At 41.0% G+C, this 25653-nt stretch overlaps 1 protein-coding gene across 3 annotated transcripts; it reads left to right on the top strand.

The window, feature by feature from the left end:
* The first annotated feature begins 565 nt into the window (after positions 1-565).
* pcdh10b (protocadherin 10b) lies at positions 566-25653 on the top strand. 3 transcript variants are annotated; one of them, XM_044041035.1, is made up of 5 exons: positions 566-3629; positions 4894-4952; positions 5366-5472; positions 19146-19496; positions 24219-25653. In XM_044041035.1, the coding sequence occupies exons 1-5, from the start codon at positions 1116-1118 to the stop codon at positions 24236-24238; spliced, it is 3051 nt and encodes a 1016-aa protein (XP_043896970.1). In that variant the 5' UTR covers positions 566-1115; the 3' UTR covers positions 24239-25653. The 3 variants fall into 3 exon arrangements, with proteins under 3 accessions (XP_043896970.1, XP_043896971.1, XP_043896972.1); XM_044041036.1 differs by having other exon boundaries at positions 19146-19303; XM_044041037.1 differs by having other exon boundaries at positions 566-3464.

The following is a 25653-nucleotide window of genomic DNA, read 5'->3' on the forward strand; positions in this document are numbered from 1 at the left end:
GTGGGGGGGTAGTAATAACATTACTACTATAGGGTGGTGTAATTATAGCGCGCAGCCTTGAGAGCGGCGCAGCAGCACATGAATGGCGCACGATTCACTGCATACATATCACAACATTTACATGCATTAACCTGCAGCTTTAGGTTTCACACTGAAGGGCCGAGCACCAAGACAGTGAGTCCTGCCATCATGGTGTGCATCATTTCATCACGGTGGCAAGGTTAAGAAGAAGAAGAAGAAGAAGAAAGGAAGAAGAAGAAGTAAAACAACTGGCATCTGATGAGTTAAAAGTCGTAAACGTCCCCTATTCTGGAGAGAAGCCGGTCCGAACTCAAAGGGAGAGAGAGAGAGAGAGAGAGAGAAGCAGGGATATAGCGCGCGAGAGAGAGAGGGAGAGAGAAAGAGAGAGAGAGGGTGAGTAGTTGACAGGCAGCCGCGCCATCCAATCAGCATAGAGCTATCAGCGTGATTTACAGCCGCGGGGGCCGCGAGAGGGAGGTGCGATTCGGGAGGTGGGAGGGAGGAGGGAAGAAGAAGAAGGGGAAAAAAAGCAAATTGTTGAGTGAACAGCATCAGTAGAGAGCGAAGTGGAGGAGAGAGACCGCAGTGAGGGAGCAAGCTGCCAACTGGACAGAGCCAAAGAGAGAGAGAGAGAGTAGAAGAAGAAAGAAAATAAAAAGAGAACAAGTGTGTCACATGTTTTCCGATTAGGGATCATCTCTGAGTAAAACATGTGTTTGATATTTTTCTAGTATGGATTATGTTTCTTTTTTCTCCAACACTGGCTTCATCGCTCCAGTGGCTTCAGTGGAATGTGCGCTGTAGATTCTCCGGGACGCAGCTGAAAAGCAAGACCGTGGAGCTAAAATAGAAAAGAAAAAATAATTATTCAGTCAACAAAAGTCTTTATTTTGCCCCTGTTCTATTGGGACATTTTTCCTGGATCCTTTGCGCATTTTTGGAGACTTTTACGCATTTTCTGGAGACTTTTACGCATTTTGGAGACTTGTACCTCGCGCTTGAAATGTGTGATGGGAAATGACATTTTGTGCACCTACAGGGGATAACGAGGTGTATGGTCTTTTTTCTGCCTAAGTGCACTTGTTTTTCCGGCGATGATTGTGCTCGTGCTTGCCCTGTGCCTCGCGGATGGAGCGCTTTCTCAGATTCGCTACTCTGTGCCGGAGGAGGCAGACCACGGTACCTTGGTGGGGAATATCGCCGAAGACCTGGGTCTGGACCTTACCAAGCTGGCGTCGCGCCGCTTCCAAGTGGTGCCCAGCTCTCGCTCGCCATATCTGGAGGTGAACCTGGAGAACGGCGTCCTGTTTGTGAACGAGAAAATCGACCGGGAGCAGATATGCAAGCAGAGCGCCAGCTGCCAGCTCAACATGGAGGTGTTCCTGGAGAATCCGCTGGAGCTGTTCCGTGTGGAAATCGAGGTTGTGGACATCAACGACAACCCACCCAGCTTCCCGGAGACGGACATCACGGTGGAGATCTCAGAGAGCGCCACTCCGGGCACCCGCTTCCCGCTGGAGAGCGCATTCGACCCGGACGTGGGCTCTAACGCATTACGCACGTACGACATCACCACTAACAACTACTTCTACCTGGATGTGCAGACCCAAACGGACGGGAACAAGTTCGCGGAGCTGGTGCTGGAGAAGCCATTGGACCGGGAGCAGCAGGCGGCGCACAGGTACGTGCTGACCGCGGTGGACGGCGGTCAGCCGCCGCGGACTGGCACCGCGCTGCTGGTTGTTAAAGTGCTGGACTCTAATGATAATGTGCCAGTTTTTGACCAGCCTGTCTATACAGTAAGTCTCTCTGAGAACGCACCAGTGGGCACGCTGTTAATTCAACTGAATGCCACCGACCTGGACGAGGGACTGAACGGGGAAGTGGTTTACTCCTTCAGTAACCACATCTCCAGTCGCGTAAAGGATCTGTTCAGCATTGACCCGCGCACCGGGCGCATCGAGGTGCGTGGAGAGGTAGACTTTGAGGAGAGCAGCATCTACCAGATTTTCGTCCAGGCCAAGGATATGGGGCCAAACGCCGTCCCCGCGCACTGCAAAGTGCTGGTCAAAGTCTCTGACGCCAACGACAATGCGCCGGAGATCACCTTCAGCACCGTCACAGAGTCCGTGAGCGAGAAAGCGGCTCCGGGCACAGTGATCGCTCTCCTCAGTGTGACAGACCGGGACGCGGAGGAGAACGGCCAGATCAACGTGGAAATCCTCGGTGACGTCCCTTTTAAATTAAAAACCTCCTTCAGGAATTATTTCACCATAGTGACAGACGGGCCGTTGAACCGAGAGCAGGCGGAGTCCTACTCGGTCACTGTGGTTGCGCGGGATAAAGGGACTCCCCCACTCACCACCAGTAAGTCTATCAGAGTCCAGGTGTCAGACGAGAACGATAACGCGCCCACTTTTACGCAGCAAATCTATGATGTGTATGTGACAGAGAATAACGTGCCAGGGGCGTACATACACGCTGTGACGGCCCTAGACTTAGACGTGGGGCAGAACGCGCTCATCAGCTACTCCATATTAGAGTGTGACATTCAGGGGATGTCAGTCAAAACGTATGTGTCAATCAATGAAGAGACAGGATATCTGTATGCACTCAGGTCTTTTGATTATGAGCAGCTGAAGGATTTCACGTTCATGGTCCAGGCCAACGATGCGGGCACCCCAGAGCTTTCCTCCAATGCCACAGTCAAAGTCATCATTGTGGACCAGAATGATAACGCCCCAGTGGTGCTGGCCCCCGTGGGGAAGAATGGCACAGCCAGGGAGCCACTGCCCCGCTCGGCTGAGCCAGGCTACCTGGTGACCCGCATAGTGGCCATGGACGCGGACGATGGCGAGAACGCCCGGCTGTCCTACAGCATCCAGCGGGGGAACGAGAATGGCATGTTCAGGATGGACTGGAGGACGGGCGAGCTCCGCATTGCAAGGCGTGTGTCACCCAAGCGAGACCCCCACCAGCTATACGACCTGCTCATTGAGGTGAGAGACCATGGCCAGCCACCACTGTCTTCCAGTGCCAGTGTCATGGTGGTACTGGTGGACAGTGTGGTGGAAGGCCACGGCGGTGCTGACCGAGGAAGCAGTGCCAAGGCCAAAGATGGCACCCTGGACCTCACGCTCATCCTCATCATCGCCCTGGGCTCAGTCTCCTTCATCTTCCTCCTGGTCATGATTGTGCTGGCCGTGCGTTGCCAGAAGGACAAGAAGCTAAACATTTACACGTGCCTGACCAGCGAGTGCTGCCTGAGCTGCAGCTCCTGCTGCTCTCAGCAGAGCCGGGCCCGCAAGAAAAAGCTCAGCAAGTCAGATATCATGCTGGTGCAAAGTGCTGTAAACGTGAGTGGAGCCAGTACAGCGCAAGTCCCCGTGGAGGAATCTGGAAGCTTCAGCTCCCACCACCAAAACCAGAACTATTGCTACCAGGTATGTCTGACACCAGAGTCTGCCAAAACCGACCTCATGTTCCTAAAGCCACGTAGTCCGTCTAGGAGCACAGACACCGATCACAACCCGTGTGGGGCCATAGTGACAGGGTACACAGACCAGCAGCCTGACATCATATCAAATGGCAGCATTTTATCAAACGAGGTAAGAGTCCCTCTTATACCTGAGCAGTGTAACCTCCCCCTTTTTCATGCAGAGACCCCCAGCATGTTTAAAAACCTGACCTCATGCACAGGATCTCACCTCAGACATGTCCACTCTGCTTGTTTGAATCCATTTATACACCCCTATGTAGAGGTGGACTGATTTATCAGCCAGGCCGATAAATCAATTTGATATTTTCAACATTAAAGTTATAGTGCATATTAAATTGCAAATCTTTCAGCCCTAGCTGTTCAATCACTACTTTATTTTTGTTCCATTATGTATTTAATTCAGTTGTCATCTCTGCCTGTTTTATTCCATTTATACATCCCCATGTAGACGTATATCAATTCATCAGCCAATATTTGCTATTCATTTTAGCAAATACAGTTATAGTGCATGTCTATTCTTTTCATGTTATCAGTTTCATATATTACATTTTGTTTAAACATGAACTTTATTTGAAATAAATGCAAAGCAACACGTAATCAGCAGTCGTCAAAGAAAAGCTTATATCAGTCGACCTCTATTTCTGTGTGCTCAGTAGAAAATATATATTATGTGTCGTACCACACTCATTTCCAGTCACAAATTAAAATTCTTCTCCTTCCCTCAGCTAACTGCTAGGCAGGACTATTTTAATTGAATACTAATGTACAAACAGAAAAGCAATGGAAAGGCATGAAGCAAAACGAAGCGATCAGACCACCAGTTGCTGACATGTTGCCTTTAGCAGTCCTCAGGGAGGTCAGATGTGAAACAGCAATTATTGCATGTTCATGTTGTGCTCAGAAATCATTAAAAACACACACAAATGAAGTGGAGAGAAGTGGAGAAGGAGAATGTAATGGATGGAGGCATCAGAGCTGTGGCTGCGCGTTTTTTGTAGCGTGTGTGTGAGAGAGAGAGAGTGAGAGAGAGAGGGACTAAATCCCTGAGGAGAGGAGTGTTTGCATTAAGCATACTGGTCACAATGTTGCTGAGTTGCACTAGAACAAAGATGCAGCTCTCGGCTGTGCCAGCCTGAATCCGTGCACTACTTTATCTCACCGCCTAGGCAACATACAGTATCTGTGGAGCTGTGCTCTCACACACACACGCACACACTCAAAAATGATGCGACTGATGTGTGTTACTGGCTGAACTGCAGCACAGCTTCATTTCACCGCCAGCATTAACATAGCACTGTGTGTTTGTGTCATATTTTGCTTTATTTGTGTGTTTTTTTTTGTTACAGACTAATAACCACCCTGTTTTCTTTCAGGTCAAACACCAACGTGCTGAGCTCAGCTACCTGGCTGATAGGCCGAGACGTGTTAACAGGTAAACACACAAACAAATTTCACCCTCAGCCTCTTTTGTCCGCTGAGTGCTTCCACTTCCTTTATCTTTAGCTCACTGGTCCATGCAAAGAAAAAAAAAAATCATTTTTCCTTTCGTAATCTGAAATAGTTCATAGATTACTATTTGAGCAATTTAATGTCTCATTCTTCCCAGGAAAAAATAAATAAAAATACACTGTAAATTCTTAGTGTAAGTGTTTTTTTTTACCCGAGTTTGAATCCACCCGTGGTCCTTTGTCTCATCCCCTATCTAATAACAGCAAAAAGTATAAAAATAACTTTTAAAAAATAAAAAAAAGGGCTTGGCAATGATAACACGTTACCAGTAAGGTTAGAAATGAGCGGAGATAATGGAAAGTAAAGGCTTTGTCTCAGTGATCTCTCTGGTTTCAGTTCGGCGTTCCAGGAGGCCGACCTGGTCAGCTCCAAAGACAGTGGCCACGGAGACAGCGAGCAGGGGGACAGCGACCATGACGCCACTAATCGAGGCCATTCCTCCGGTAAATCGCTTGTTTTTTTCTTTTGCTGTGTGTGTGTATTTTCATCGCCTGCCCAAACAATGAGTTTATTTCTCTCCACTTCTGCGCCTGTGCATCCTCCACAGCAGCTGGAGGAGGCCTTGTTGATTAGCATGTGTCTCTCCAGAGCTGAAATATGGACTCCTCTTGCTCAAATCCTGCTCATTATTGAAAAATGAAGGCATTTTTTCTTTTAAGTGATGGCTTATATCACACAAGGGCTGAGCAATTAAATGTTTTTAAATAGAAACTGCAATCTGAAGCAAGACAATTAGCAAATCAGGATTAGGACATGTGCTATGCAGCATAGACTAAGCTTTAATACAGTACTTTTCCATTCTTAAGTTCTTATCCCTGCAATACCAAAAATAATTTAATGGTTTCTCTTGGTTGAAAAACCTTTACAACCACTGTAAGTGAGGAGGAATTCTGTTCTCTCCTCCTGTCACACACACATTCACACATCCTATTCACTTTAGTGGGGGCTAAAGTCCACAAAGTTGTTTTTTGTACAGTGTTTGCACATAATATTAATGCAGATGCAGTGATATCAGACTTTAAGCATAAACATGTAGAAAAGCATGATTTTCACCATGTTTGGTCATAGTTACAGCCCTGGTCTTTGTCTTTCTCTATCAGTGGCACCAGAAGACTCACCTTCTCCACTTAATTAAATAATCTTAATCTATTTTGAAGAAAGTGGGAGAAGTTTTCTGTGTTATTGCATCAAGGGAAGACACAATTTTCGGATACCTAGGTAAAATCCTGAACAAAGAACTGGAAAGAACTGTTTTCAGTTCTCATCATCAATTTTGTAACATAAAATGTAGAAGAGAAATACTGTTGCTATTCAAAGACTATAACATGTTTTATGAAATGATTGTTAACCTTTGAAGGAACTCATTTAGAGTTACCAATTTTGTACAATCATTTTCTGTTTTCGCTGATGCTGTGTCACATTTTTATATTTATCAAACATCCAATATTGAACTAAACTGAGTTGAACTAGTTGCTCAGGGACACACATGACTGTAGTCAGCATCATGGCAACAGGGTGATCATGAGGGTGTAATTTTCTTTTTTGTCCCTAATGCCATCATTCTTTGTTATTTCCTGTTCTCTCCCCTGAAAAGAAGAAATGAAATTACACTAGCGTAAAAACATGTGAGCTGCCTCCGAGCCCTCACTGTGAAGATTTAACATGGCTGGGCAGAAAGTGAACACCAGGGCGCTGTTGTTTGTAAATATGTGACGGCGTGTTAATGAGGAGCCCGGGCTCCCTGTGAGCTGGGTCACTCTGCGCCGTGGAGACCACTCGATTGGGACGTGACAGGCTTTTTAATGAGGTCACACGCTCACACTGGAGCGCTGGGATGAGGACCAAAGAGGTTGTGGGTGTAGCAAACAAAACAGGCGATTCATTCGTTCATTGGGTTAATTAATGCATCAGTTCATGAAATTATTCTCCAACTGCTCCTCTTTTTTTTTTCTTTGCCTTCTTGCTGATCATATATTCTTCCAAACCCATCCTTTTGTTGTCTTCTTTTTAATCTTTCCTGTCTAAAGGAACCCAACTGAGATAATATAATGGGCCCCCAGAGTTATGAATGGTGGTTTTATATCTTCATTGAGTGGCGGCGCCTCTGTGGGCCGAGCCTGTCATCGTGTCTGCTCCTCTCCGTGCCAAATGAAGCTTTCCTGCCACTTTCATTGTCACTCCAGTAGTCTGGATAGCTGACACACACACACACATCAGTAAACAGGCACAAACACACACAGCTCAACCATCCTCACTGTTACCCCCTTTTTTTCAACTTTAATAAGCTCAGTCAGTATTTTTTTTCCCCCACTGTGGAACATCTTTACTCCTAATCGGGCCTGAGCCAGCCAGCTCCTTTATGTGGATGGAGTTGTCCTATTTCGAGCGCATTAGCATTTGATGTCAAAGCTGCCAGCCAGAGTTCATACAGTAGTTTGTTTTGAATAGTCTCTCTCTCTCTCTCTCTCTCTCTCTCTCTCTCTCTCTCACCCTCTCACTCTTTCTTGTACAACTAGGACTTGCTGGATAATATGAAGCTGGGTTTTGGTACCAAAAACAAAGCATCATTGCATTAAATTACGTCATGTGACCACAAGCAACTGATCTTATTTGTAATCACACTAATTCCTGTATTAAACATGAAATACACGCACATTAGAACAGTACATTAGAAACAGTACAAAACTATATTTAATAATTCCTGTGAAATACACGCACATTAGAACAGTACATTAGAAACAGTACAAAACTATATTTAATTTCTTGCATTAAAATAGTAAATAATGAAGTCCCACGTGACTTTGGAAAAATGATATTGCAAATCAAACTGCAGTTATTATTATGTCCATTATTGTTTGATCTGTATATGTTATTTTCTTGATAACATATACAGTTTTCCTGTTATTTTCTTTCTGTGACATTCTTTGGTCAAAATACCATAAGGATGAAGCACCATAGCAGTTCAATAACCCTGCCAAAAACGCCCCTTTCAGAACGCTCGGGTTTGTGCCTGGTCCCTTTACATGCAAATGAGACACAGGCAAACACACACCCACTTCTTCCAGGGGGTTTCTGATTTGTCCTTTTTACAGTGCTCACTCAGCTCCTGTTCCCTCCGCTCCATTCCTCTCCCCCTCCCTCCACTAGTTCTCTGACAATATCGACATGGCAGAGTGCGCGGAAAAGAGTGAGAGTGCCGTCACAGTAAGAGACATCCGACACAAGGATCAAGCTGAACACTGCCCAACTGTAAATCAGTTAAAAAGACTTAGGGACAGCACCGCTGATCGCCACCGCTGATCGGCAGTGGCGAGCTGCATAAGATGCATGACTAAATACAGCGACCGCTGGCCGCAGTCTGATGTAAAGTGGTGCGAACACACAAACACACGTTTGCTGACTTTATCCGGCAAATTAGCTTCATATATAAAATCCTCTGAGGCTGGAAGTTTGCTCCACTGTGAAGCCACGAACAGCACACTTGTCCCTCCGCGTTGACATAATACTGCTCTTCCTCCCTCGCCTGCGCTCTCGCATTTTATAGGGACAAGGTGGAGCTAAGGTGGAGCTCTCGAAGTGGGGTGGTAACATTTGCGGTGAAATGCATATGCTGTCGTCACAATGGAATTCAGGGAATTCAACATTGCGTGTTTTATCGCCTATACTTGCACTAAGGGGGACCACGAAAAAAGGACTGAGTATTCTTTTTCCACACTTTGGCGACTGGTAGGGCCTCCAGAGTCCCAAATATAAGTATTAAAATGATTAAACAATGCACAATATATCCCCTTTAAACATTTGACATGAAGAGTTTTTCACATCAGTTGACTTGAATCTTATCAAAGAGCTGATCTCCTCCCAGATCTGGATAGTTTTTTGGACACATAAGGATAATTTATGGACAAATTCCGGCTCACTCACTCACTGACTCACACACTCACACAGGGAGAACATGCAAACTCCATGCAGAAAGGCAGAAAGAAACTCGGGTCTTCCTGCTACAAAGGCAAGAGTATGTTGTCTCTCATTGAATCAAAATAATTTTTTTTTATTCATTTTAATGTCATTGTATCACAATCTTCATTGATATCAAGTGATTAGAACATTTCTAACATGTGGTTATTTAGCAGAGCCCCAGTTTCAGCTCAGTTTCGGCCGTTTTTTTGTCTTTTGTGTGCGTATGTGTTAGCATGAAGCTACGCTAGGTTAATGCAGTGGTTGGACCAGACGCATAGTCACGTTCGACCAGTGACTTTGAGAATCCTTTGCTGTTACAGTTCCATTGTTGCAGCGTTATCATGCAGCTTAGTGCCTCTAAAGAGATTATTTGTGGCGCATCAAGTCTTTGTTTGATTAGGCTAATTGATAGCATGGCTTACCGTAGCACCATTCTGCTCCCACAATACAAAGTGTGGGGGGGGGGAAACACAGGCTTTACTCTCTGTGTGCTAATTGAGTTTGTCAGCAAAGAGGACACACTCGAACTGTGTCAGTGTTTAATAAATGCTAACGTTAAACAAACGTGTCAATGTCATCCATCACATGGCGCATTAGCCTCTGCGCTTGACTTTGACGTGGGACTTTAGCTAGCAGACCTTTTTCCCTTTTTTTGCCTTCAGAGAGACGTTCGGGTCCATTTTATCAGATTTATTGGAGCACATTGGTTTTTATGTTGCGTTAAATTTGTTGAACTATGACTTAAAAGTGTTATCATTACACGCTGGCAGAGAAATGATGAATGGCAAGTAAGATTTGTTTAAATGTGTTTCCAAATGCTGAAAACAAGCCTCACAGAGAAGGATGGTCCAGTTTTAACCTCACTGCCCTGACATTTTTCTGTCTTTTATTCACTATTAATATTATTTATTCTTTTTTTATGTAACTGTTGTTGCTGCCAACATTTTCAGACTGCCTACTTGGTTATTTTCAGATCATAAATTCCCTAGTTTTTCCTCATCACGGCTGCAGATAAACATTCCAGAAATCACAAAGCATAGTATAAGAGAAGGAAAAAAAAACAAAAAAAAACAGACATCTGCTATTTTCTCATAGTAGAAGTTTTTTCCCAACCGTTTTGATCATTTTACAGCATACAATACTGTAAACAATCTACTCATTGCCTGTATTTCAGTATGTGGTGGACAGCGGCAGACAGTGTGGAAAAGAGAGAGGAGGATTTTTAGTCAAGGTCAATCTGTCTTTGACCAACTATCATCACTGTAAACAGATTTTGTAAATGTATTTATTTGGCCATGATTTAAAACACATGCATATACATATGTAGTGTAATAGATAAATAGAAATAACAACAACATGTATTTAAATAGAACAATACAAAGCATGCTATGTTCAGCAGAGTAAAGTTACGTACTCCTTTTATTTTATTTTATTTCATTTTGAAATAATAGTTAAATTAAAGCTTCAGAGACATATTCTAACATGGCATTATTAATCAATAGTGACTTTCATTGTAATCAAGTGCATAACGATGTGGTAAAAATACATAAATAAACAAAAATGAACATCCGAAATAGAAGAATAACACAAAGATGGCTAGGAAACAAAAAACTTAAGCCAAATGGGAGTGGAGAATATATATTGAACTAAGAGAAAAAGGCATTTATAATAATACAAATAATACAATATTAAATCAAATAAAATGAAATAAAACACACAAACAAAATATACGTAGAGAACAAAAAACAAAACTCTATTCAAAACAGGGTAAAGAAAGAAATAAAAATAAAAAGATAGCTCACAACAAGATGATAACAATGTACAGTCCATAAATGGGTGCATTCCTCTAAAATAACATGGGGTTTTGCTCTGGCATGCTCCTGCTCCAAGTATTACTGATCCGAGGACGTAACACTTCATTATTGTAACACACCTGCTGTTAGAGGGCAGTGACGATAGATACACCGTGTAAAAGTCCCACATTGTGAGCAGGAGGGAAAAAATAACTCAGTGAGTCATGACGGCGGGACACACACATAGGGAACATGTGTTTGGAGAGCAGGTATCGGGATGGTCATTACACACTGTGGCAGTGCACACATCTTGTACAAAGACATTAGAAGAGAGGGTGTCTGGGAATGTGCAGTAGTAGTTTAAAACGGTTTTGTCCTCCTTGAAAATACAAAGGAATACTTGCCAATTATTGAAACAGCAGTCCCGGGTTTTGTGATTCATATAAGTGGATGATCAGTAGAAGCACTGTAGTACACATAACACAGCCTAAAAAGTTCATAAAGTAGTGGACCACAGTTCAAGACCATTTGGTGTGTTTTAATGTTGTGACACAGCATGTTTTAATACTGTTTTAGGCTATTTTTGTTGCCTTAACTAGGTGCTTTTTGTGCCCAAACCTAATCAGACATTCAGTACACTGAAAACTGAAAATTATTGAAAACTGTACGAAAAAAAATACCCTTAAAGTAAGCATGTTGTTTTAATAAAACTTGGTATATTTAGTCTGAATAAAGTTAAACTTTTAGTGTCAAGTCATTATACACACTACTAATATTCAGCATTAGTTGAAAATAGCCTCTTTTAAGTCAGTCACTCCAACAACACATAATACAACATAGTAATGTAAAATAATCATTGTGTGGTATCAGGAAACAGGAAACAGCAAACCGCAATATCTTTTCCTTTTGTGAACATGAAAGTCCACCTGTGTCAGGTCTGCCAAGCTTCAGTGGTGGAAATGTTTTAAGAGGCACTGTGGCTCATTGTTATTTCTGTGAAAGCTTAATTGTGTAATGTTCACAATGTGTGCTGCAGCCCAGCCTGAGAACATTGAATGGTAATAAGTGATTGTGTCAGACTAGCAGTCAGGAAGCCTGAAGGGATCAGTTTGTAAAGAGTGGTGGCGGAAGAAGTAATTTACCTAAGTGAACGTAGATAAAAACTTCAGCGCAAATAAATCATTAGGTAGAACCGGAAGTATGTGGCAGGTACATTAAAGGGGGTAGGCAGGATATTTTTGGAATGATTGATCAATAATCTCATAATAACCTTTCAGCATAATGTAAATCAAGTGATCTGAGAGAGAATTTGACTTGAATTTGAAATGTAGAAATCCGATTTGTATCACTTCATTTTCTGGTCCCAGTTCTGCTATAGTGAGTGGGCATGCAACATGAGTGAGAATTAATGCAGCTTTGTGCCGATATAGATGAGCTGGTGTCATATTCAGTATCAGTCCAATAGTGATCAAATTTACTGGAACAGATAAGAAAAAGAAAATTCAAAAATCTAATGGAATCTGAAAAACATAAGAGAAAACAACAGAGATGCACGCCTGGCACAATCATGTGAGCTTCAGGATATAGACTTATTTGAATATAAAAGAAGAGGCACAATAGTGAAATGGTGTCAGATGCAAGACCATTTTAGTTAAAAATGTAAACCAGCAAATCTGTACTGACTGTAGACAAGCTTTAGACAATTAATTCATGTAACATAAAGCACGATACGTATGCATCGTATCCTCCCATGCATACTGTATGGAACAAATTTCCTCTCTTGCATTCAAATATTAATCCTCAACAATGTATAAGTGCAGTTCAATGAATCAAATGTTTACATGGCAGACACTTCAGCTTTCACTTGTTCTAACTATGAATTCAGCTCAACACAATGAGATGTATATTTGATAATACGGTGTTCAGTATCAGGGTTTTATATCAGATAGATAATAATGGATATTCGGTAAAAAAGAAAACAGATGTACCTCAGAAGTCATATAAAGGCTTTCCAGACAATCTGTGTTGGCAGTTTAATGTCAAGTTGCTCATTCCTCTGCAGAACAAGTGAAAGGTCATTCCGTTCGGTCCATGATGGGCACATTTCCTCTTGAATTAAATCACGGTGGAATTTTAAGTGTTTCTCATTTGCTGCGAGGCTCCGTAGCAGCAGCAGCGCTCACGCAGCCCAGGGAGTACACCCTCAGGGACGCTGTCTCCACTCCTGCTACATTGTGTAAAGTACATATTATCAATATAGGCAGTGTCGCGCACTTGGAGAAGATTGAGTCAAGACGCTTATCCAATTTCGTTCCCCCTCCCTCCCACCTTCCCCATCAGCCACCAAACCAATCCGCTCCCATCTCTGCCAGCTGCCTTGATGAATTCCTCTTTAGGCCTGCCGTTCACGTTATCGTTGCAGTAACAGCTCGCTGATCAGTAATTCATTTTTCAGACCCCTGCATACCAATTACCAAATGAAGGTTATTATCGGGACTTTACTGTTTTGCCCCTGCGCGCATGTGAACACCTCGCAGAATGCCAAGATGAGATGAGACGCTTTGAGAGGCAATGAGGGCCAGCGTGACTCATAATTGCCCTGGCCTGATCCCCCACTCCTCTCTGGCCTCCTTTGCTTGTATTTGCAGGCGTGTTGACACAGTTTTCTTACATGAAAGCAGAGGGCAGATGAGGCCTCCCAACTCAACCTGACGGATCTGGGCTCTGAGAAAATAGGTGAAAAAAAATGACAGAAAGAAAATATCATCACTCACCAGCTTTATACTTTGGCATTTGTGTTTGTGTGTGTGTCTATTTGTACCTCTTCTTATACACACAGTTGCCCTCATGATGACCAAAGCTAGGTTCTTAATGAGGATAACCTTTTGACTCTGTTTGTTATGGTCCATACAATGTGTAATTGAAACTCAGATGGTGAGTTTCCTAGGTGGAAATCCGTGTTCATGACCTCGGAAACTCTGAGTTCCAACTACAAATGGAACGCCCCCTTAACTTAACATTCAATATTGCATTCCAAGATGGCTGCCAACATACAAACACTGCTTCTTTTACTGTTGAGAGTGCGTTTTTTGTATTTGTTTCACAGTAAATCCGTCGTACGCATAGTGCTATCTCATTTTTAACAATAAACATGTTGTTACTCTTTGCATAAATGACTGTGTGGAACGTTGTTATTGACTGGTATTGGTTACATAACAGTTAACACTGGTTATGTTTATACTACGACCTCTCAACTGGTATTTGGTGAACTCTGGGGTGATGTCACGGCCAGGTCCGACGTCTGATGTAAATAGAACGCAGCATCATTGGATTAAGATATGAGTTTTGGGTTAGGGTTAGGCATTAACCAGGTCAATTTAGCGATATAACACTGTACAAATATATGTAAGTCAGTGCAGTGTACTTGTCTGCATCTTAGTGAGGATTTGAAAACCATAGATTGGGGTGGTTTGGGTAAGGGAGTTTGGGTTTGTCCTCACTAAGATAGTTGTACAAATGTGTGTGTTGGTCTGTGTGTGCAGTGTGGGCTGGTTTTATAGCCAAAACTTTTTTATCAGTCTGATTTGACACTGTAGAGTTCTAATTTTGCCAAAATGTCAAGACGTATCAAGATGTCTTGATCTGCACCCCCCACTCTCCGCCTCCCCCTGTTAGTCCTGCTTTTACTCTGTATCTCGCTGTCCTTTTTTTCCCGCTCTCTCTTGCTCTCTCTCTATGTCTGTGTATGTGTGTGTGAAAGAGAGTGTGAGAGTCTTATCTCTCTGGCAGAGTCTAAATGCCACATTTCCCCGTTCCCATTTTGAGAATTAACACAGCATCCATTTTGTAGTGGAGGCAGAGCTTCACTTGTTTCTCCCTTTCTTTTGCTGCTCGCTTCCCTCTGCTCCCTGCATGTTTAGGTGCACTGATGTCATACATCTGTGCCCGGCGTGCCTCCTGGTTGTGCCCCCATAAAGCCGTGCAAGTGTGTTGTTTCCTCCCTGCGGAAGAGGCCGTATTAAAATGTAATGTGATGGTGTATTTATGGCACGTTGGTTAATATTTAATAAGAAAACCCTCTCCTCTCGATAGGAGACTGGGCACTTTTCCAAGCTGTTAGTGATGGCAAGCCAAATTAATCCGCTTTGTAACAAAGCAAATTCCCCGTTTGCTGACTGCTTAAGACACACACACACACACACACACACAGCTTACTGATGCTTGATCAGTCTGTATTCAGCAGGATTAGCGGCAGATAGCCCGAGCTGGACAGTAACAGATTTTAGCCACAAACAGCGACTCAGACACACACACACACACAACACAAGCAGATGTAGGCTGCAAAAAACATGCATATGCGGGATCTAAGCCGCCATGCACAAACATATGGGGCAATGAAAACACAATTTGGCTCAAGGCTCATACTCGGCCTAAATAGCTGTGCTGAACAGCTAATGTTGCTGCTAACTCTGTTCCCTGTAGCTATGTAGTCTGTGCCCTCGGACAAAAGCTGTTTTCTATTTCTTCCCCCACAATTCCAGGCGAAAAAGCACCTCGCAAATACCGACTCCTCCACATGAAAGTACATGTTCAAACTGGTTTTCATTTGTACCTGTAGCCTGGCCTTTCATGGAGAACAATAGTTGTTTTGTTTTTTTTAATGGTGTCTGGGAGAGTGAGAGTGACTGAGACTGAGGGCCTGGCACAGAGGCAAGCTGGGTAATCCAATACTATTGAGTTTGTGGTTTAGTTAATCTAACATTGAGGCTAAAAGGGAACACTGGCATTTCGCTGGCTTTGTGTAGACTTCTTCAACCTCTTAACTGCACACACACACACAGACTACGAAAGGCATGTACAGTGCTATATGTACCTCAGGCATTTTAGTATTTCATTGTACTTTAAAGTTTCACCATATTGTAGTAAGAACATCTTTAACTATAGAGAAATATTTGACATACAGAACATTTTCGTTTAATTTATGGAATTCAGAATCTTCCATTTACATGATTGTTTAAAACACATTTTTGCTCAGTTTTTTCTCAACCGTACACACACAAGTAGCTTAACACCTGAGATCATTTGCAAAATGATACATACACACAGCTATTTTTTATAGGACACGTCATGTGGACAGCCTAAAACTGTCCTTAACCCTAACCTTAACCTAACCACAGTTTTGATCTCCGTGAAGACTATGGGTTTATGCCAAAAAAAGGCCATGAAGAGGAATCAAATACAAGAACATGTACAACATTGTACATTTGTAAAACCTACAAATTGTATATTGCATCTTGCTTGTTTTATTTAGAAATACTGCAATTGCTAAATTCAGTTAATGAATGTAGTGACTACACACAAGACCACTGATTAATATGTATTTCTCACCACAGTCAATAAAAAAAATCCTTTTATTTAGATTTTAAGTTTTCCAAGTGCTGTGATGTGAGTAAGGTTGCATTTAATTGATTATTAATTGATTACTAAATGTATTATTTAGTAATCAATTAATCAATTAGTAATCAATTGATTACTAAATGTAATATAGTGCTCTGATTTTTCAGCTTCTTAAATGTGATTATTTCCTTGTTACTTAGCTTCTAATAAATCATTCAAATGTAATATATTGGTTTTGTGGACAAAACAGTTGGAGAACTTCATTATTTTAGAGGTTTGAGAAAACATATCAATATTGTTATCTAATTCCCTATGGACCAAACAGGTAACTGGTTAATTGGTAAATAATTGACAGATTAACCCAATCTCAAAATAATCATCAGTTGCACCCTTAGATGTGATGTAATGTTGTTAATTGTCAGTGAAAACATACAAAAGTACATTCAAAGGCTCTAATATATATATAAAAAACTCTCATTGATAGTATGTGGTGTTTTTCCATTTTTTTCAATAATGTGACATATTTGGTTCAAGAAAGCGTTACCACTCTAACAGTCATTTGTTTTGCAGTCGCATCAATGAGACCACAGCTGAAAATATCCTCCCTCATTTCATGTTTTAAACTTTTCTTTCATTCACTAAGACCTTGACCTGTTTAAATCCAAAGGACATTGAATATATTTCAGCCACAGGATTAATTACGGATGCTGTAATTATTTTGTCTCCCAGTGCAGTTTCTCTTCTGTGTATAAAAAAGAAGAAAAAAGTGTCTTCAGAGAGAACAGAGCAGGAAAGGAAAAAGCACTACAGCTGGGAACCCTGGTCTATGTATATATATATATATATATATATATATATATATATATATATATATATATATATATATATATATATATATATACACGGCACATTTTGTTTCACTATTTAAAAAATAAAATAATTATAGTAAATAAATGGCTCCACATTTAAATGGGCTCAAGCACACAGTCTTAACTATGAGCTGCACAAAGAAATAGGAACTTGCCTTCAAATTTATTTTGTGAATTATTTTTGGGATTATATTTTTTTGGGAATATGGTAGTCATCAGTTAGTATCAAAACTCAAAATATATTCAGTTCATCCATTGTGGGCTATTGAAAAAAAAAACCATGGCGGTCAAAAATGGGCGCCTGTCCCTGCTTGAGATATAAATATGAAACTAAAATGAAAAAAAAAGAAATGTTTATTTATGTTAGTTTAAATTTCTGCCAAATGAATATAGTTAAAATAAAGTAAAATGTACACACTTCATCTTTCATTCAGAAAATTCATGAAAATATAACTATTCATTCAGCCAGGATTTTAGAAATATCAAGGTCATGGATGTGTAAAACATTTAAAGGATTAATTATGATCATGTTTTCATTGCCCCCTTTTTAGTTCAGTGATTGTGTTTTTGTACAAATTAAGTTTCTAGGTCTTCATTGCACAATTTAGGTTACGAAGCATTACATACTATGTTTTAAGCACTTTGTTACCATGTTTTTCTGTCAGATTAAAGGTGGATTAAGCTCCTTTCTCAGTGTTTGGCCCACAATTTATAGACCATGTTCAGACATAGTCTATAAGCATTGGCAACCTTCTTGAGTGATTTCATCAACTGTACATTATCTGGTCTGAATGCACCAAATTCATCTCGTGATTTTGCTTTCTTATATTTAATACCTTATTTCATGTTACAGGTCAGTAGCGCTTTAATTCACTCAGCTTCTCTTGACAACTTTTTTTCCTTCTTTTGTTACTTGCTTTGACACAAACACACACCGACAGAAAAACACATTGATACGTAACAGGCTGGTTAAAATGGACAAAACAGCCATGTGTATTTGTATTTGGTGAAGTGGGGTCCATTTTGTTTGCCAGATGTGAACACGTGTCCTTTGCTCGGTCCACTTGATATTTCACATCTCTCAGGAGAGAACAGTGGGAACAGTATCTTATCGGAATATATGGCCCGGAATGTGTTACAACAAGGCGATAACCTACATGTGCTTTTGTGTACATGTTTTTGTGACCTCTGTAAGACCCTTTCTGGTATTAACACAGGACTAGTTGTCCTCATGGGGACTTAAGCCTGGTCTTAATGAGGAAGAATCTCATTTCTGAGGCTCTGGGTAAAGTGAGATGTAGAACATGTGAATGTAAATATATGACACACTGTGTCAAATTCTATTGGCTAATGTATGTCAGCTACTCTATATGGTGATTATCACATATATGAATGGAATACCCATAGTACAAATTGTACATGTACTTACTTACATTTAATATATGGAAACACAATAAATGGTTGTAAATGAATGGAGGTTATTTCAGTGTGCTAACAAGAATAGATATGCAAACCTTTGTGTGTGTGTATGCATGCATTTGTATTTTTATACATATATTATATGTATAAAATATATATATATATACATATACACACACATATATATACATATATATAATATACATTTGTATTTGATATATTTTATTTATTTATAGACAAAACATAGGAAAAGAAAAAAACTATGCAGGGCAAGGATGTAAGTGAAATTCCACATTTAAAAAAAAACAAAAAAAAACTTAACAGTTAATGTCATAGTCTGTCAGATGTAAAGTTACCATCAGTTCTCTCATTCAGGTATCAAATTAGAGGGCAGATTTTAATTTACATAGTGGAACATAGAGTTCCATAGTTTCAGGATGCAACTTTTGCCCAATGTCATTAGATATAACAAAAATAATAAGGCTACATATTAAAGAGAAGAAGAAACACTGAGCCCCGACAAGAGCAGCTTCATGTTGTAAAACATTAGTGGAAATGTGTTGAAATTGATTGTTTTCCTGTGCATGCATGCGCAGTCACCCAAGAAGGTTGTTTCCCCCCTTTGTCCTGCGTCTGACCTCCATCCACCTTTCTCACACGTTTCCCTCTCGTCACGCACAGGTGCTGATCTGTTCTCCAACTGCACAGAGGAGTGCAAGGCTCTGGGCCACTCGGATCGCTGCTGGATGCCGAGCTTCATGCCCTCTGATGGGCGCCAGGGTCCGGACTACCGCAGCAACCTCCACGTGCCTGGGATGGACTCTGTCCCCGACACAGAGGTATTTGAAAGCCCAGAGCAAACGGCCGATGTGTCATTCTCCACCTTTGGCAAAGAGACGCCTCTCAGTCATCAACACCTCCACCACCATCTCCTCCAAAACCATCACCTCAGCCACCACAGCTTCCTAGAGAGGAAAGAGTTGGAAGCTTTACTGCCTAGCTCCAGAGCTCCCTGTAACTCAGCTCATTTAAGTGAGTATTGTGTTTTTGCCCTGATCTCTCTGATCTGGCAATCAAATTAAGTGAAAAAGAGAAAGAAAAAAGATTCCAAAATTAAATTTTCTCCTGAGATTGGCTGGCAGCAGGAGTGCACAAAATTCATTTCAGGTCTGACCTTTCTCTGCACCTCTTGTCAGGGTGTTTAACTAACTCTTCCCTCTTTGCTAAGCATCTCCATTATCTGACTGTGATCATCTTATCTCCCCTTCACCTACCATTTCTGTGCACGCACGCACACACACACACACACACACTCGCCTGTGGGTCTTCCAAAATGAAACATGCCAATAGCAATTATGATCTACTGTATATCCTCGCTTTGATGTGGGAGATGTTGGCATCACAGAAGCTCTGTGACATTATGGAAACATATAAGAATGATGGCCTTCTCTAGAAGCTCGACATTGGAGAATGTCTGGTTTTAATCAGCGTGGAAGAACAGCAAGCTTAACATCTCATTCTCATTCGACAGACGTCATTGCATTGGAGCTGGAGGAGGAAAAAAGAGGTTTTTCGATAATTGAGAAGAGGAGGAGGGGAAAAGTCAGTTTCCCAAGGAATTACTCTTTCTTAGCGCTCATTCAAAGGCCACAAAGAGATACATCCTCAATCACTGCAATTTAGTGATAATGCGTAATTATAATTTTGTCAAGCGGTGCCTGAAGAGGCCCCCCCCTCTCTCATTGTCTCTCACAGCTCCCTGGAATTATCCCACTGTCAGAGCCCCGCTGCTTCCCTCACACCATCATTTAAAACCACAGCATGCTGTTCGGAGCAGCAGGGAGAAGAAGAAAGAATAATTTAATTGAATTAATATTAATGTTTGTTCAATTTTCCTTTTTTGTTTTATAAAAAAAAAAAAATCAAAAAGTCTGATATAAGTCTAAATGATAAATTAGGAAAACTAACCGCTCACATTAGGATTGTGTTGTTCACACACATTTATTTAAAAAACAAAACAAACTACAGATATACTTTTCGACACATGCACAAACTTTAGTGCTTTAGTTTAAGAGGTTTGATCCATTCATACCTGCAATTATTCAAGCCCATGCAGTCCAAGCTTGTTATGATGAGACTTTATTTACTGTGTAACACTGTGGCAGTGATTAAAGAACAAGCTAGCATCATTCTGCAACACGAGACATCAGAAAATAAAATATAAACTAGTAAATAAATAGTAAATGACTGTCTGGACACTCACTTACACCACACTGAGCCAGTTCAAATAGTAATATTTAGAACAGGAGAAAATAAAATTAAAAAAAAATACTGCTACCTTTAAATAACTACTTTGCCAAAACAGTAAATCAAATTATCATTAGCCCTCGACAAAAATTCTCTTTCAAAACAATCTCTTGCAAGAGCAACACATTAAACTTACCTATAATATTCTATTACTCTATCACTGTCAGTTTTGATTCCACAGATTTAGGATCGAATCGCTTGTGGTTCACCCAGGCTACTAAAAGCAGGAAGTAGTTCAAAGCATGTCAATTCTTTGAATTACTTCCATAGAGAATTTGATTTCAGACAAGCAGAGCAATAAGACCCGGTTTAATACTGGCCTGGTATTTCCACCATGAAGCGCTCTATGATCTGTGAAAGAACTCCACAATGACTCAGAGCAATCTCTTCTCCTTGACTCATAAGTACATCTTGCTGCATACATTTTACTACTCCGTTCCCACTGGTCAGAAAACATTTAATCTTGGCTTTTAACAGGTTTTTCCACCGTGGGAACGTGTTTAACTGGCATTCAGCTTCGGCTTGATCAGCATCAGTGGGAACATAACACTAATTTCTTTTTGGTCTGCTCTATTTTGTCAGAAGTGCGCCATTTTTAGTTCAATGCACATCAATACTTTGGCAGTTTTTAAAACTTTGTTGTGTTTCCCAAACTTACTATGTGAGGACCCAAATCACAAAATAAAGCAAAATTGGTGCATCATGTAGCCACTAATTCACAGCCATATCTGTAACACCTAATGTCATTTTTGAAATCCTGTCCAAGAACAGTTTAATTGATGTTTTTGGAAAACTTACACACATACATCTTAACTAAAAGATTGTGGAAAAAAGTGTTTGGGAACAATTTATTTGACGAGAGACCAAAGTAAAATATGCAAAACTGTAAAATCATTATCACTGAGAGGTGTGGTGTATGATGATTTTCCAGCACTTTGGTGACATCACAATTCATGCAGTAGTAATGTTGTTAATTGTCCTTTTTGAGACATTTGCATTGGCGACTGGCTACAACAGACAACTCTAAGGTGGTGCTCCAAGTATTGAATACTGTGCCGTAAATTAAAACGCTCCTATGGGAGACTTGGACACATCATCATGATTGATGAACCCAGGGTCAATGGGTGTTTCAGGTTTTAGACCATCAAACACCCACACCCAGCGGTGTAGACCAGTCTCTAACCTGTGCCCCAGTTTCACGCTACACCGTGGATCACCGATTTGACCCACAGCCATCTTGATGCTCCAAATACAGATTGTAGATTGACTTAAATGTCACACTGAAAGTAATGTTTGAATTGTAATTATTGACAAAATTCTTCGTTTACCAATGTAAATATGGTATTACGTGTCAAGTGTCGAGTTATTACCCGGAATAAGAAACAAAGATAATACTACTAAACTGATGTCTTATCGAGTTATAATACAGTTACATTCAGCAATGATGGGTGAGGAAATAAAACTGTAAACCTTTCAAATTAAAACAAAGCAGCTGTGGTAATATAAAGCTGTGGTGCCAGATGACAATAATTAACAATGGCTAATGGAATATTTAGATCAAAACAAAACTGTCAGATGCTGCTAATGATGTAACATAAGGCATAGTATGCACTGCTGTGGTGCGACAATGAATATTTCAGTGAAAGAGTGACGCTACATCATTAAATAGTAATGTTGATATTTGAGAGTTAAAATTTGAGTGATTTCAATCTGATTAATTTATTATTGTTATTCTTTTTGTACACGTGGCAGCCTCTGTTTGGCGTTTTGCTTTTGTTCTGCTTTGCATTCTCCTGTACAGTTACCGTGTAAGTCCTTATTATGCGCTTATGAAGTGGCACTCGGACAGAAAGTGCTCGCAATATTGCGGCCGCTGCGTTTCCCAGGAAGTCCACTCCGCTCACTCGTCTCTCAAAGTGGATTATCACTGTGGGCCTTATGCTAATGAGTGGTGTATGTGTGTGGGTGTGGGTGGACAGGGCAGTGGATAAAGGCAAAGAGGGAGCAGTCAAAGCAAGGGGTAGGCGGTGTGTGGGGCGGATAGAATGATCATACCAAGAGGCTGGAGCTCCTTAATCTGATCAAGTTGAGCCAGTGATACACAGAGACTCTTTTGTCCTGGGACTGGCAGGCCCAGGCCTGGACCTGGCCTGGGGTCAGGTTGAGGGTGGGTTGGTCGGGGTGTTTGAGGGGTGAATGATAGCCAGAGCTCAGTGATTACCATCATCAAACTCAGACGACGGCACTGAGTCGGTGGGGGAGGGATAAGTGGGAAGGGGGGGTTTGGGGTTAGTCAGTCAGAGGGGACAGGGGAGGAGTGGTGGGCTCGAATGAGGGAGAGGGTTGCGCTCCAGGCCCGATCCAGCCTGGCCTCCCTCCTTTGTTTGTTGTCCTAAATAAACTCGCCGCTGTGCGATATTCACTCACTTACCGCCACTGTTCCCATAACAACCCCCCTTCCATCCTTTAAGTGCGTGGTCACACACACATATTATCCATGAGCCATTTCACAGGAGCGGCCCCCGATGAGAGACGTGACACTTCCTTCCCTCGGTTGTGCATTTGTGAACGCACTAATGCTGTGTGAATGAGGCCATTTAAACACTGCTCTTCTTTTTGTTTCTGTCAACCCCATACACACACCCACAAACACACACAGGCCAAGTTCACTCCTTTTAAACTGGCTTTCAAAGTCAGAGAACTGCTGTGTGTCCCACACTCCTTGTCTCTCAGTCTGGAGTTATTGCAGTCACTGTGAGTTCACACTGCACCAGTGACACTGTGGGTCACACACTCGGACCCTGTTCACCAGGACTTTAGGGTCTTGTCATAAAAAACAGACATGAGAACTAACATGAATAATGGGGTAAATCAGGATTCACTTTTTTAGCTTGGTTTCATGTTTGAAGGTCAACCTCTTGAGTTTTTACTTTAGTTGATAATGCATACTTTATGTCATACAATATGCGTTTGCAATTTAAATCACGACAAGAGCAAATGTGTGCTTATTATAACATTTCTGACTAACTTAATGTCAATTCTGTGCCAATTCTGAAGTTTTGGAAACCAAACATTTCCAATGGACATGTTTGTTGAACTAATGACAACACTGCATGTAATTTCAATTAACTGTAGTATTACCATAATTAATTATGATAATATATGTATATATATATATACTGTATATATATATATATATATATATATATATATATATATATATATATATACATATATATATATATACATACACATATATGTATATATATATATGTGTATATATACATGTTGGTCTCATATTTCCAGAATACTAGAAAGGAGAGAAATTAAAATGAAATGAAATCAGATTATCGAGCTGAAAACCATTTTGTGTGAACTAAGCTATATCCAAACTGAGCAAAGTGAGCTTACCATGTTTTTTTTCTCTCTCTCTGTCTCTTCTTATAGCGAGGAAAAGGATTTGCTAGCTCCTTTCGCGTGGACATATCAGAAACCGCGTGACTTTGCACAATCACTCCCCCACGACGACCAAGGCTGTAAAACAACAACGACAACAGAAGGAGCATTATGTCTTCAATCCATTTTGCCCCTCATCGATCCTCACCTAGCAAAAAATTCTGAAAATATAAATCACACCCAAAATGAGGCCCCTCCCACTCCCACAACGTCCACACTGAGGGACTACGAGTTCAACCCTGCCCTGTCTGGAGTTTCATGGATCACTGCCGGGACTTCGGAGGCACCCCTGTCTCAGTACGACGACACATTTGGACACGGAAGAGAGGGGGTGGACGGAGGCAGGCAGGTACACGGACAGCCTTACTAGGAGGAGCTTATTGTCTCAGCGGGACTGAGAATCAAACAGAGGATGTAGAGACAGAGTCGACGGAGATGTGAAATAACTGGTCACTGATTTTGCCGTCCTTTTCCAATCTGCGTGTGCCTGTTTACAGCACGGATGTATACATCTTTGAGGAGAAAAAAAAAAATGTGAGGACTGGGACATGGAAACTGAGGATGAAGTGAAATGAGAGCCAGACAGAGAAACCACCACTGAGCCCTTTAGGCATTTGTACTCGCAAACTGAGACGCCAAATTGTACAGGAGAATCTTTGTGCATTACAAAATGCAATACCACACTTTTAGATTTTTCTATTCCGTTAATGTGGTCAGGTGTCTCTATTCTGATCTACGTCAAAGTTTGTAAGAAAAGATTGTGGGCAGACTTTTTTTTATTATTATTTATGTTTTTTTTTTTTTTTTCTTTTTGTATTTTTTCAGTTTTTTCTTTTTGTTTTTTTTTTTGTTCACCATATCGTGGGCTTGGACAGTGTTTGGCCTGCACTTTTCTGATTCTGAGGTGTCCAGTAGTTTCTATCATGTGTGAGAAGTGTTTACTGTACTCTTTTAAAAAGTTTCAAGCTGAATATAAAACTCTATATATAAATCCATCTATATCTACATGTTCTGAAGGCGTTCTTATCCATTCGCTCAGCTCTGATTCAGAGGTTTGAATCCTCCTGAAGAAGAAGGCTTGCTTTTGTTGTTTGTTTTCCCATTGGGAGACATAAAGTCAGAACAGAACAGTAGCTCTCATTGTTTGACATTATTTCATTTTTTTTCCACTTTTGGATATTGATAAAGGTCATGTCTATAAATAAAAAAGGTAATAATTTAGATTGAAATCAGTGGTAATTTTGTGTCATTGTAACCAAAATTTAAGGGTTCATTTATAAAGAAAGAGAACAATAACACATGGCCAAATGCAGCAGGTGTTGTACACAGTGCAGTTGGAATCCCGTCGACACACATTTCTTTCTCACATTTGCAAACACAAACACACCAATATGCCGACAATAAACGGACAAAATGGCGAAAAAAA

Source organism: Solea senegalensis, linkage group LG12 (assembly GCF_019176455.1).
Source record: "Solea senegalensis isolate Sse05_10M linkage group LG12, IFAPA_SoseM_1, whole genome shotgun sequence".
Lineage (NCBI taxonomy): Eukaryota > Metazoa > Chordata > Actinopteri > Pleuronectiformes > Soleidae > Solea > Solea senegalensis.

Excerpts from the sequence above, each read along its gene's own strand:
- pcdh10b (XM_044041035.1), top strand. The coding sequence starts at position 1,116 with ATGATTGTGCTCGTGCTTGCCCTGTGCCTCGCGGATGGAGCGCTTTCT. Across the intron at positions 4,953-5,365 it reads AGGCCGAGACGTGTTAACAG|TTCGGCGTTCCAGGAGGCCG; the intron begins GTAAACACACAA and ends CTCTGGTTTCAG. Across the intron at positions 5,473-19,145 it reads TAATCGAGGCCATTCCTCCG|GTGCTGATCTGTTCTCCAAC; the intron begins GTAAATCGCTTG and ends CGTCACGCACAG.